The sequence below is a fragment of the Varroa destructor genome, unplaced genomic scaffold (assembly GCF_002443255.2).
Source record: "Varroa destructor unplaced genomic scaffold, Vdes_3.0 BEIS01000006.1, whole genome shotgun sequence".
Taxonomy (NCBI): Eukaryota; Metazoa; Arthropoda; class Arachnida; order Mesostigmata; family Varroidae; genus Varroa; species Varroa destructor.
In genome coordinates, this window is record NW_019211459.1 from 11,959,121 (window position 1) to 11,972,334 (window position 13,214).

A 13,214-nucleotide genomic window follows, 5' to 3' on the forward strand; every position below is an offset into this window, starting at 1 on the left:
ATATAGGTCGTTTGACCATATATTCACGGTTGTTATTGTTGCTATGTTATTGGTATTCAGCGCAGCTTAAAGGCGCTGTGAGATATGGCTCGATAGAGAACTTTGTCGTCAGACTGTGGACCTGGAGTCTAGCAGTGTCTCTCTGATAAGCGATTCATTGGTGTGTCTGCTTCAACGTTAGGTCCATGAAGCCACAGGCTTGGGAATAAATGGTCATTAACTGGTTTCAAATCAACTGGGATCGTGTGCCAAAGTGAAGGCGGGTGGCTTTCTTGTGCCATTCATTTACGCTTCTCCTGAACGAAGATTCTAAAACGCATCGAGGTATCGCTATGTGGTTCGAGATATGGATGGAAATACTCACTAGCGTGTCTTCACGTTCATATGCAAACTTCATGTTCCATATTTTTTGATAGAGACTTAGCGTATGAATACTTCTTTAGCGGACAGCGCTGACTGTTTACTGATTTATCTCTGAAATCTGCTGATGGCATAGCGAAATCCATTAGCCGAGCGTGGGAACTTCATCGAAATAGTTAGCCTAGTTGATAACAGCAACCGTCCGGTAATCATCAAATGCTGCTTTGAGGATTCGCTGCATTGAAAAAGATTAAAAGAGGCCAATTCACTCATCGGTCAGCCTTACCACATATCACATTTATTCGTTTGTGCTATTGCGGCAAAACTGCGGGCCAACAGAAAATAAGTTATACGTAAGCTTAATGAAATGGAAAAATATGGTCAATAACAAATAGAATATTAGGAAAGTTCTGTAGCGCATTCAAGATGTACTTGGAATCCTGAATCTTGGCGTAAAGGTAAACCGCTGTAAGTTGTGCAAGCCGATACTTACTTGTTTCGAATACGTTGCAAAATCACTTGCCAAACTAGCGTTTTTATTGGTTTTATTTTCTTATTTATATTATGCCAATTGATTTAGAACGCTTAGAAAACAAATATTACGTTGAACATTGCAGGGTGAACCAATTTGAAAGCGACGCATCGAAGATAATTCGACCCCATTCCTCAATGGGGCTCGTGTCATCTGAATTGCTTTCCCAAACTGGAGTTATATCAGCTAAGAGGTCCAACTTCCAGCCAATCGTTACGATGTCACGATATTGATCTAGAGTATTGGAAAGGTCACAACTTGTTACTGTTAGACTCCTACAGGAACTATAGCTCTTTTATTGAGTTCGGTGAAATCAGATACAGTGTTTCCGTCAGACTCGTACGAAATCAATGTGCTACAATCGTTTCCAATGTATGAAAAACACCGTTATAGCGCGCCATAGGATGCAAACGATCAATGGTACTATACGCTCATAACGAAGGATGACTGCTGGCACAGCCACAATGGCGACTGTCAAATTTAGCGGCTCCCGCACCCTTATCTTGCTTTTATTGGCTGCACGACGTTGCGGTATCTTTTGCCTATATATACTGAAGCCCTAAAGTCGTTCTCTCGCCAAGACCGTTTATAGGCTTCACTGTTTTGTGTTATTAGATTAGATCTTCTGTAATAATATCTCTTCAATTTCGTCCCTTATGTATATATATCGTACTATTCCATTCACTATTTGCCACTAGTAAATTGTATTCAGCAGGCCATGCATTGTACGGAATAAACGATACCTTGTCCCAATCGTTTCTCGACATATAGGTGTATCCATCTCTAAATACGTATAGATTTCATGGGCTGTCTATGTAATCATGGATATTTTTTATTATTGGTCTTCCTGGGTAAAATATTCAGTAAACGTATGTACGATTGCCTATATTTTAGTCTATACCTCCTCTTTTTGTCGTGTAGCGCTGGTTTTGTCAGCAGACCTTTCTTAATCAATGTACATATCTATCTTCGGATAACTATCTAATGAATATTTTCAATTGTTAGTGCGTGAGTTGTTCTATTGCGAGCGTCTGGATTGAAGGCGATCGTTTCCATGTCGATCGCGACCACTTCCTAGTAGAAGACGAAATTTCCAGCCCGTTGCGTAGCGCAAGGCAGCTCGTTGTAGTTAGCTACGGTTATATATTCGTTTATCATAATTTATAATGAAGTTTCTATTAAAGTTATTATGACTTTTTTTCTAAAACATAATGATTTGTCGGAACAATTATACTACCGAAACCCGTCTCGTTTCGCCCCTTTAAGCCTCTTATCACGCTCAGCTATCTCATCTAAGTCAGGCTATCAAAAAACAACAGCTAGTAACCGATCCGTCTTGTCAATGGCAGTCCTTCGCTCAGAATCTGCCACGGAGAACTAAGCCTTTTGTCGTAGCCTTTGTGGGCTCTACTAAGTGACACTGCAGAGGGTTTCGTCGGATGATACAGTCTCACAGGACGTTTCCGTTGACCAGCAATGAGCCTACTGATTAGTTTATGTCGGTGGAACAATATATTTCGGAGCATTGACGCGTTTGGTAACACAGAACTTATTTTCTACAACTCTAGATTTAAAGGAGAAAAGTATCCGAAGTCGAGTGGTAACTGAAAACGTCATATAGATCGAATAAGGATGATTGAGTGTGACAGGTTGTTATCTAGCAAGTGCTCCTGCCTACTGATACGCTCGCTGGCGAAAGATAGCGGCGATTTCTTCAACGCTTTTGCCCTTGGTTTCGGGAACTCGTCGATACGTGAAGATCCAGAAGAAGATTAAGAAACCCGTAAAGATCAGGAATGTATAGTGACCCAGAATTCCTGTAAGAGTGCAGGACATGCGTATCGACGAACGATGAGAATCTGTATGTAGTCTGGTGTTTGTAGTTCTAAATAAAGTATGTTTTTGATGGGCGACTCGTAATTTTTTCGGCTGTACATATAATACCACAGCGTACTACCAATGCATCAGTGTACCATAGATGGTCGCACGTCACAAAATCCAGTGGCTGATTAAAAGAAATCTTGAATAATAATAACGGACGAACGAGCGTATGCGTTATGATGGATGAGTCTACCTGTGAGAGGAAGAAACGTCATTCCAACAACAAAGTTAGCTGTCCAATTGACCGCAACTGAAAGGGACGTGGCCAGAGGTCGTGCGCCCTGGCCGAAGAGCTCACCAACCATGAACCACGGAATCGAGCCTGGACCCGTGGCAAACATGATAACGAAGCCGACAACAGCTCCTACGCTAAGGTACGATAGTTCTTTGATTTCATCCTGCAAAGTGTAGAGCCGGAAACAAAAAAAAGCAAAAAAATATATATATTAATCACGAATCTACACTATACGCATTTAGCTTCCCAAAAATTAAAATATTGTCAAGCTCTATTGCTCGTTCGTCGTCTGCTTGTTCGTTTGATTACTAAGCAGCCGACTTAAATTGACTGACCCTAATAAAGAGCACCCCGATTCCAGGTGATCGAGCTTTGACATTGACAGATGATACATGCCTTCAGGGCGAGACAGAGCGTAAGAACGACCGTGAGACAGGCCATTCCTGCCAGACCAATCAGATGCAGCGTGCGACGGCCTGCTCTCTCAACGAGGACTAGTGATACAAGCGTCATTAGAGTGTTAATGACGCCAACACCGATCGTAGCTCGAGTCGCCTCTGAATTGCTCAAACCGGCGTCAAGAAAGATGTTCGTTGAGAAGAAAATCGCCTGTGGTTTATCGTAAAAACAGGAGAGACACAATATTGTGACCGGGAGACAAATTTCAGCTACTGTGCATTCCTAATACAACAAATAAGTGTGTCTTTTAGATAGAATTCTTATATTGACTGCTTGTAGCAAATTCTGATACGGCAAATCTTCTCGTAGTTGGTAACCCTTAGGCTAGCGTGCCCTCGTAAGCTTGAACGTCAATATACTACTTTACTAATTTGTAAGCTGATGAGCTAACCGTCTTCCTTTCTCGTTGAAATAATTTGCCCGTCATCACTATGGAACTGTTACCGACAATTTTCCAGCTCAGAAAAGAAGAAACAGGGTACTAACCGCATTGATTCCAGAAAGTTGCTGACTAAGCATCATCATCATTGAGATTATGAGCGGCGTTCGTAGTCCGATGTTATGTACCATTTCGTAAAGTGTCACACGGGGAACCATTTTGATCTGCTCGAATTCGACGCGCATCTCGTCCATTTCGTCGTGTACTTCGAGAGAACCTCGAAGCCACGTTAGAGCTAGATGTAGTTAAAGTCATTGGCATACGCACTTGTAAGCCTGCTGCTATCTGAATGAAATGAAGTAAAATTGCCCTTCAAGGGTTTGCACTATTTCACAATAGATTTGAAACGCAAAAAGTCTATGCGATTGCTTTTACGAAATGAACAAAGGGCAGAAAAGCCCGTAATCAACGATTACCTTGTTGCGCGGCGACATCTTTGCCCTGATTAATTAGAATGTATTTAGGTGATTCAGGACACAGCGGGAAAGTCAATAGCATCAAAATGGATGGTACGATCGTAAAACCTGGTCAGGAAAATTCGGGTCGATAGAAAAGAGACCAGAATCAAAAGTCAGACATTTTTACTTGTGAAACGAAATACGAAACGAAACATCGTACTGATAAGGTCCTAAATTAGGCACTTATAGACCCTTTTAAATATATCAGTAATAGTGACGACTTGTAACTGATTTGTTAGGAAAAGGCATTGGCTTGAAGATTTTAGGTTGTAGAGTGTGATATTTTAGCTATGAATTTCGCCATTTTCTGCAAGCGAACACCCAAGCCCAAGGTAGCCAGCCCCTTCGTTTACCTAGTTCGAGCATGTTAGTGCCTACGCTTTATATTACAACGGCAATAATGAGGAAGGTGTGGCTCATATGGTCGCAGAAGCGTTAATGTCTATCTTACGTACTAAACAAAACCGGCCATAGCTCGTCTGTGCCAAGCAGATTTCCAAGCCCGAGAATATTTGATACGAGGATCGCTATTGTTACCGTGAGTTGATATATCGTACCCACGGCGCCACGCATTTGCGTCGGAGAGATCTCATTGAGGTATAGTGGGGCTAAACCAGCGTTGAGACCGTTGTTCACTCCAATGAAGAAACGACCCATGATAATCATTTCGTAAGATCGGCACCTCTGCAACAGCACATTGACAATGAAGTGAAGAGGCTGTTATCGGTCTGCTTATCAGATTAATTAAATATTCAGTTTAAAGGTAACCAGTCAGTTCGTTTTGTTGATGTTTTCATCGAATCGTTTTCAGCAGTACACATTTTTGTTTTGATGCGAACCGTCTTGACATAGCGATTTTCAACTTCATTTTCACCTACCATCTTCATTGAAGTCAATGTACATATGATCGAATCAACACTTCATCAGGAAAGGATACTGTTGTGCGCTACCTGTTTAGAGCTTTTCTAAATCGAAAAAGCTGCCCCATTTCCATTAGCGCTTGTAATCGCACTAGAAGCCTTGAGGACGCCTCTGGAACCACTGGTGCGCGATCACATTATGCTAATTCGGAACGTTACTTCACTGGGCAACTTTCTTAGGGGAAAGGTCTATGCTACAGGACATCGGTCTTTCAGTTTTGTTACCGCAAGGTTCAAGTTTCAGGTCCGATGGCGCCACAAAGCATCCGATCAGAAGGCTCGCTTCCATCATGAGACGAAATGTGCCTATGCCAGAATTTGAATCCATCAGCCAAGCACCCTCTATGCTATTACCACACCTCGTATATCGACCGTTGCCGTTATTGAAATCTGTGTGAAAAGGTAGTGGGACATTTAAAGGAGTGCGATACACCTACCTTAGAGAAGCCCATGAGCGCGGCAGCGATAAGGACGAATATATTATTCAAGAGCAGTCCACCTTTCCGGCCGAATTTCTCAGAAACAAAGGCCGTGAGTAGTCCACCCATCATTCCGCCAATGCAATAGATTGAGACAATTATCGAATAAATCATTTTAATCGTGCTCTCAGTCGGATACTCCTCGAATCTGTGCTTGTAGGTGTCATTAATAAACGCCTCCACGTGCTGAAATATCGCAATGAAAGTAAAAAAAATTAAATCACCGGGCGGTGTGGTTCACAATTCAGCGTTTACGAAGAACATGTTGCGTCTCGTTTTACGAAGCAGCATTTTTTTTGAGTCGGTCCTGCAAACCCGTTGCATCTAGTCACAACCTGAATACTAATGGCGTTCATCGTAATGTATAATTACGCGCCGTATGAGCATTTCTCGGCGACTTGTTTCAATAATTGAAACCCAAATACATGAAGCCTCCTAAACTGAAAAGTGGCAATGCTTCAACAGCGATAGCCGCGCGGTTTTCAAATAAAAAAAAATAAATGAATAAACACCTATTAAAGATTGATCTATGCGTAACGTAAACGACAACGAAACGCAAAACAATGTGTGATTGTACGTATAGGAGTAAATTTATAGAAACGACAACAACAAATGATAAAACTGTCTGCCATCTACGTATCGTCGAATTTAAAGACATTATTACTGCTTAAAACGCTAACAATTGGCATTTCCAAATATCCCAATTCAGCATTTAGGAAAGATTGAAACTGTGCACGATGTTTGTGCAGTGTTTTCACCCACTTCTATATCTTCATATAAAAAACAGTCGTCCATTTACAATAGCCGAATAACGTACCGTCCTTTACTGCTATAGGTGTCAACGAAAGCAACAAGGGCTAAAAGTAAAACAATGGCTAATACAATGGGTGACCCACAACTACGAGGCCCGGCTCGCTCGCTTTTCCTCTACGTTTAACCACCGATTTCTTTGTAAATATAGAAAGAATAATCACGTGGGGTTACTTTAATGGGCCATGATGGAACGTGTGACCTTGCCAAGGACTACACTTGTGGGTTTTTTAGCGACAAGAACATTTTAAAGACCCTCACTTGTGCTAACAACAAAACCAATGCTACCTGAAAGATGTATGCCTTTTTCGACGCCATCGTAATAAACGCAAGCTCGTCATGGGCACACCAGTGAGCACTTTTACCGTTCGCTTCATATGGGAATATACGGGTTGGTGTTGTCGTGAAGTTCTGCTCCCTACCCCTTAGAAGCTCTTTTTGATGGGCAATTTAGCCTTCGACATAAATACAAGAGAACAAATTGCTGTTGTCTTAGCTAACAGGTGGCAAACCATTAATCGAGGAGTTCTGTTATAGCGATTTCCTTGACTAAATGATACGACATGCGGTTGATACAACATTAGATTGGTCGCCGCCTACCAACTGAGACAATCTTATCACCACAGTCAACTACCAACTGCTTTGAGCTGAACGTTAAACTTTCCATATGACTGCATTATATTATAATCCTATACGACTATCATAAATAAAGGTAATAATAGATAAACTTCAGTTAAGAAATAATCAACTAGATTTATAACGAAAATAATTAAACTATAACACTGTTGTGGTACCTTTTGGGGTGCGTTGACCACGCCTGTATTATAACCATGCTGGAAAGCAGAGCCTAAGGCAGCAGCTCCTATCGCAAAGGCAAGATTTTTTGTGAGGCCCTGAAAGAACACGAGAGAATCAAGTAAATATTAAGTTAAACTTGATAACAAAAAAATATAGAATATTAGAACAGGGTGAAACTGTATTACCTAGCCGGGTCTAGTATAATCGTAATATACTGTGTCACAGTGGGCGGACAAACAAACGTGCACGTTTTTACGCCAATTTTCCTTGTATATATTTTTTGACGAAACTGACCAGAGCATGCGTAAGGATACATTTAACATTGAGTAAGCACGTTCTGCTTCTAATAATAATAAGAATATAGTGAACAATTCAATCTACATAACTGTATCTTGAAAACGTACATGTAAGAAGTAAGTATCTGTTTGGCGCGAATTAAAAAACGAATACTTAGTATTATCTAGCCGGCATCTTTAAGGTTGCCCTCCGTTAGCAGATTTTGCACATAGGGCAATCTTCTTGTTGTATACGCACTAACTATAAGCCTGGCTTCGAGTAACCTTACAACCCACTCGTATCGTAAATCTTCCACCTGTAGCGAGGAGTCCGATTGATAGGCCGTGTTTATGCACCTCTAGGAAAGATAGGTGGAATCGGACCTAGCTAGTAGTTGACGCTGGTGGTGGCGTGAATCATCTTTCGTCTGCTAAATTTCACCATTTTAGAATTGTGGATAATTCTGGATTTCTTTCGGTTCTATTCGTCGTTAGCTCTCTCTCGAACATACCCACTGTACTGTACAAACATTGTATTTTCTATTTCTGCGTCCAGTCTTCGTGAATCGTTATCTGAGCTAATATTAAACCATCTGCACCCCTTGATCAGGGGACGCTTTTAATGGCGTCGATCGGTATCGAACGTAGGCAAATGAACGTATTGCCGCTGAACGCGGTAGCTGCCCCATCGACAACTAACTGGCAATTCTACCACTTTATGGTACTTCAGTGTTTTTCACTGGTCTTTGCGTCGGATGAAGTCACTTAGATATTAGCGATAAGGACAAGCTGAGCGCCGTGAACTAATATATTGAGTAATTATCTTGTTCACAAATTAAACGCGACCATTTGAACAACGATAGCATGCATATAAAGATATTATGCCCGATCGTGAAATACGCCTAGAAGTAGTTTTTTTTTCGAAAAGAACTTCAGGGGACTTCGACGCCTATAATCACTAAGTAGTGGGGTACTTGAATCGTACATGGTTTTCCTCTGTCGAGAAACAACTTCAGCTACAGGTATCCGCAGATAAAGGAAAAAGGTGACATATAGTGGAAAACAGCAGTGACACAAATTTTGGTTCTGCTCCGAAACGCTTCCTAGTGGAACAGATATTCAGAAGCACGGCTAGAAAATGTAACGGATGTACAGACGTAATTCTGTTTTTCTATTATAGTTTAAGACAAATGGTGTTTGATGAGGTCGACATCCGTAGTTGTTTCAACTTGTATCACCTTCACTTAGCATTCTGTCTGTACAGCAGAACTATACAGACATTTTGAAACTATATTTTCCCTATACTTGCGTGCAGTATTATTTCCACTAACTGGGTTAATTTCTTCACGCCACCAAACCCAACAGTACCACGCAAAGCAGCACATCGCGGATTACCAAATTCAGCGTCGAGGATAAGCGTCGGTCACCATAGAGAGGCAACTATCCCAAGGACGATTCACGATCTGACCATTGGTTTTTGAGAACACAGTTTAAATCAATAGAAAATTGCTTACTAAATCAGAATTAAATGTTAATGTTATTAACGCAATATTTACAGTGGAGACGTAAAATAAGAAGCGCTCTGTGGGCTAGGTCTTTGGTGGGCTCTAGGAATACTAGCAGTTCAGCCTTCTGCTTGCAGTAGGTAATTTTGTATTGTCATCAATACGTCCCTGGTGTAAACGACGATTTCAATTGTCAATTCAAATTTATCTTCAGAAATTGCAAGCTCAACATATCAGGATTGGTGTAATTCTACGACATGGCAAGTGTTTTCTTTTCAACAATCAAATCTGTCAAATATCGATGCAAAAACCGTATTCTAGCTCAATTTGACATCTGTTTCTAAGAAACTGTACGCTTGGCTACAATTAGATAACGCTCATCTAGTTAAACGGGAACTAGGGGCTTACCCCTCAGCCACGAAAAATTGAGCTGCCTACTTCCACAAACGAGTTACATAAATTTATGGCTACATAGCCATATAAATATCGCCACAGGAACTGCTACTGACTTTATCTGTTCAAGGTGGCCCTTCCCAGCATCAATGATTATGTCCGTTTAACAATACATTGCACTGCTGATTTTGACTGCCTGCCAGCCAGCCGAGCTTACACAATCCAAATGTTATCATTCCCACAACACTGCTGCTACTGCTCGTGAAATCGTTATTGAGAGATAAATATTGGGAACAAGTCGTAGCCGGCTCAGGTCGCTAAAACAACAACGATGCTAAACTCAAAAATAAGGCCGCCACGAAATAGAACAACGTGTGAAGAACTACGAGGCTTATAAAGGAGGACGAACGGAAACGAAAATAGATAAAAAAAAAAAAACTATCCGTGATGTCTTCTGCCACTAGTGGTTAGCGCCAAATGGTGGTCGACGGTTCGGCCGACAAACGACACAATGGACCTTTACAATGAGACAGTCAAAACAGACGTGGTTTAACTTCAGCTTGATGATGGCTGGGGGAGTTGTTGGGTGACCGCTGACTGCTGCGTCGCTACGGAGGAGGGTTACCATCAATAAAGGGGACTGTAGTGCCTACCAAGGCCGAAGTCTCGTCTCCTGTTGCAATCGAAAGCAAACGAGCCGGTACCAGCTTCCGAATACGACAAGGTCAACAACAGCAACAGCAGCATACCCAAAGACAGACACGGCGAACTATAGATACGGACGATGTCGGCCGGATGTCCTATCCAAGCTGTATGGTGAATACGATCCTACGCACAGTGGACAAATGACAGGCAATGATGCATAAGAGGAGCCAGTTTCCTTATGTAAGCTTAGCGCGCACAGAAACGATACATCAAGAATTCAGGCTCTTGTGCAGCGTACATACGAAACAACGCTGATGTCGTTAGCCCGGCCTAACGTCTTAGGCAAAGCATGAAAGTGGAATCCATTAATGGTATGCCAGCGTTTTTAGGTTCGTGAACATTCTCACTGCGCGCCATATTCTATCAAAGCGAAAGAGTCCAGCCTAAATAAAACGCTGTCCGGCGTGTCTGATGAAAAAAAACTCGAACGGACCGAGTTTTGTCTCGGCAGGATCGTAAAACCCAACATTTATTATCTAGTTATGACACTTGAGGTTTGTTTGGCTGTCTTGGTGTGGCAAAGAACTGTAGGTAAGGTAGCATTGAGCGCACAGGAAATAATGATTAGTGGCTTTCCAGTTCCAAATCAAAGTTTACCAGAACAGAAAAGACTAGTTCATGAATGTAAGACATTATATTGACATATCCTAAACGGAAAAAGGGCGATACCTGAAAATCTAAGAGCCTAATACAGAGTTCTTTTTTTTCTTCTGCAATTTGAAAACATCACAGGACACAAATTATTTAGTGATGAGACGAATTGACCAAAAGTGCCGTACACGCGTACCTGTAATGGCGTCAGTCACCGTAGACATATTCGTGCTAGTTGGCCTAGGGCAATCTGTCACAGAGCGTCCAGCTCCTGTCATTCGCTGCGTTTTTCCAAAATAGGCGATAAGGACTCACAAGAGTAATTTAGCTATTCATTTTGGAATATCATCACCGCCCAGCCGTGCACTACAGGATATTTTACTCTGGTTAGTTTAGCTCAGCCACTTATTGAAATTTCGATTAGAGTAGTGTGTCTTATCTATTATAAGCATTTCGTCTAGACGCATTATATTAGACACAGACATTTTAAAGGCGAAGGCCGTCTGCATCAATTAAACAGCGGCCGCTGCGCTTATTATACTTATATAAGTAATGGGAAAGCAATGGTTATGACACCTATCAAACAATCATCGAGATGTCTCTATCAAGCGTTCTCTGCATTTTATTGCCGACTGCATGATGGCTGTCGTGCAATAACAATAGTATACTGAATGCGTCTACGCTACACGGAAGCTGGAGTCGCTCAGTGTTGCCTGCTCAGTTTCTAGCTGTCACTATCATCAGTCAACGGCATGCATGGATGCATGCATGCATGCGTGTATGTACGTCCGCATCTAGATCTATTTTTGCATCTTTAGTTAGAAGTAATCACCAGTTGAAGCCATCAGGCAACGCGGGGCCAATGTTCCGCCCTGAACACCAGGCGCTTGAGTCCTTACCCTGCTAGTTAGACCCGTTTTGAATTAGCACAGTAACTAAACCTAATTATCTCTCGTTGATAATCAGCCACAACTGTTGACCAGACTATTATGAGGTCGAACCTTTTAAAGATCACTACGTAATACAATCTTCGTTGAATTTCGGTGATTGGATATCTCCAATGACAACTTTTGTTAAAGGAAGAAAGTCTTCTACCTCGAATGCATTCCTGTTATTCTTCATAATTGTCGCGTCAAATCCACCGAGAATGCCACAAACACCAAACGCATTCAATTAAAAATGAATATTTACCGAACATTTCTTGAGACCTGTTCTCTAATAATATAACTTCTAGGAGTACCGTGTGCCTTTCGCCTCACAGCAAAACCGCTCGCAGCTTTCGACCATTGTAAAAATAGAGGCCTATTAAAAATTGTGGTTCATAGCTATCGCTAGGGCAGCTTTTCTTGATGCAAAGTGATACGTAGACCCTGATGCACCTTAACTGTCTCGCAGGGTGTTGCTCGTGGATATTTTACAGACGATTGAGGCCTGTAAGGATTTTCGAAGATTTTCTCATGTGTAAATAATGAGATCTGTCACATTAATGAAACTCTGATATCTTTGTGATCAGATGTTGTATATCAGATGAATTAGTGTAGCGTTCAGGAAGTATTACAGTAACCACGTTTGGCTTGGAAAACATATATGTTTTCATGTGTCATTACGGGTGTCAACTACGAACAGAACTATCCCGAAACGATTGTGTACCGTTTCTATAAGTTAAATAAATATACGTAACCGTTGTGAAGTTCGTTGCTAATTAGATGACTGCAAATCTGGTATTTGTGGTTTTTGTTACGCAGAACCCAACTTTAACTGCAGTTGCGCAATTCACACGCGACGGAACCGTTACCATGAAATAAAGCTAAATCCAGTTTGTCAGCTAGCTATTTCATTCAACTGTTATTCAACGCTACGGCAATGCGTGTGTACATACGCCTTGGCCCTAGAAAAATCCGCTGTATAACGCATCACTGCGCCATCTAGTGAACGAAACTAATCGGTGGAATAAGCCAGGATCTCGTTTCCGTCGCGCTACGATTCGCGCGTGCGTCTGGTGCTTCGGGTTTCCTGGTAAACGTGTGTAATAGCCTAACCTTAAATGTGGTTACATTTGGAAAGTACATCGATACGAACTTGTCATTTTGAGATGTTATACTTGGATATTGGGAGAGCACAAGCTCTAAATGACCTCGTGATTTCCACTATACCTAAATGAGTAAGATTCGATCTCTTCGATATACGCAGGACGGCTCAAATAGGCGCAAACGACCAACGGTAGCCTTCAAGGAAGCATATACTTGTCAGCGCACTTCATCGCTACGAAAACGTAAACCTTGGCACTTTGAATATTCCGAAAATTTTTTGTTTTCATGAACTTCTACCGCAAGAGAATTCTATCCTATTACCGAAGCATGTAGTGCAAGTTTTC

The 13,214-nt window shown here is 41.6% G+C and overlaps 2 protein-coding genes across 18 annotated transcripts in view; one reads left to right on the top strand and one right to left on the bottom strand.

Annotated features, from left to right (window-relative positions):
- LOC111252877 (uncharacterized) overlaps positions 1-13,214 on the top strand; it is a 67,818-nt gene that overhangs the window by 35,602 nt on the left and 19,002 nt on the right. The window lies entirely within an intron of this gene.
- The window catches only part of LOC111252878 (solute carrier family 2, facilitated glucose transporter member 1-like), a 54,864-nt gene continuing 42,800 nt past the window's right edge, over positions 1,151-13,214 (bottom strand). For 8 of the 13 annotated variants that reach the window (XM_022811460.2, XM_022811458.2, XM_022811466.2 and 5 more), the window contains 8 exons: positions 7,368-7,466; positions 5,722-5,949; positions 4,820-5,048; positions 4,323-4,430; positions 3,954-4,141; positions 3,405-3,617; positions 2,967-3,171; positions 1,151-2,709 (listed from right to left, as the gene is read on the bottom strand). In XM_022811460.2, coding sequence (XP_022667195.1) covers positions 2,567-2,709; positions 2,967-3,171; positions 3,405-3,617; positions 3,954-4,141; positions 4,323-4,430; positions 4,820-5,048; positions 5,722-5,949; positions 7,368-7,466 — 1,413 coding nt within the window. In that variant the 3' untranslated portion in view covers positions 1,151-2,566. Of the gene's footprint in view, positions 2,710-2,966; positions 3,172-3,404; positions 3,618-3,953; positions 4,142-4,322; positions 4,431-4,819; positions 5,049-5,721; positions 5,950-7,367; positions 7,467-11,935; positions 12,078-13,214 lie in introns of those variants that run through there. The other 5 variants (XM_086992347.1, XM_022811468.2, XM_086992348.1 and 2 more) reach the window with 3 other exon arrangements.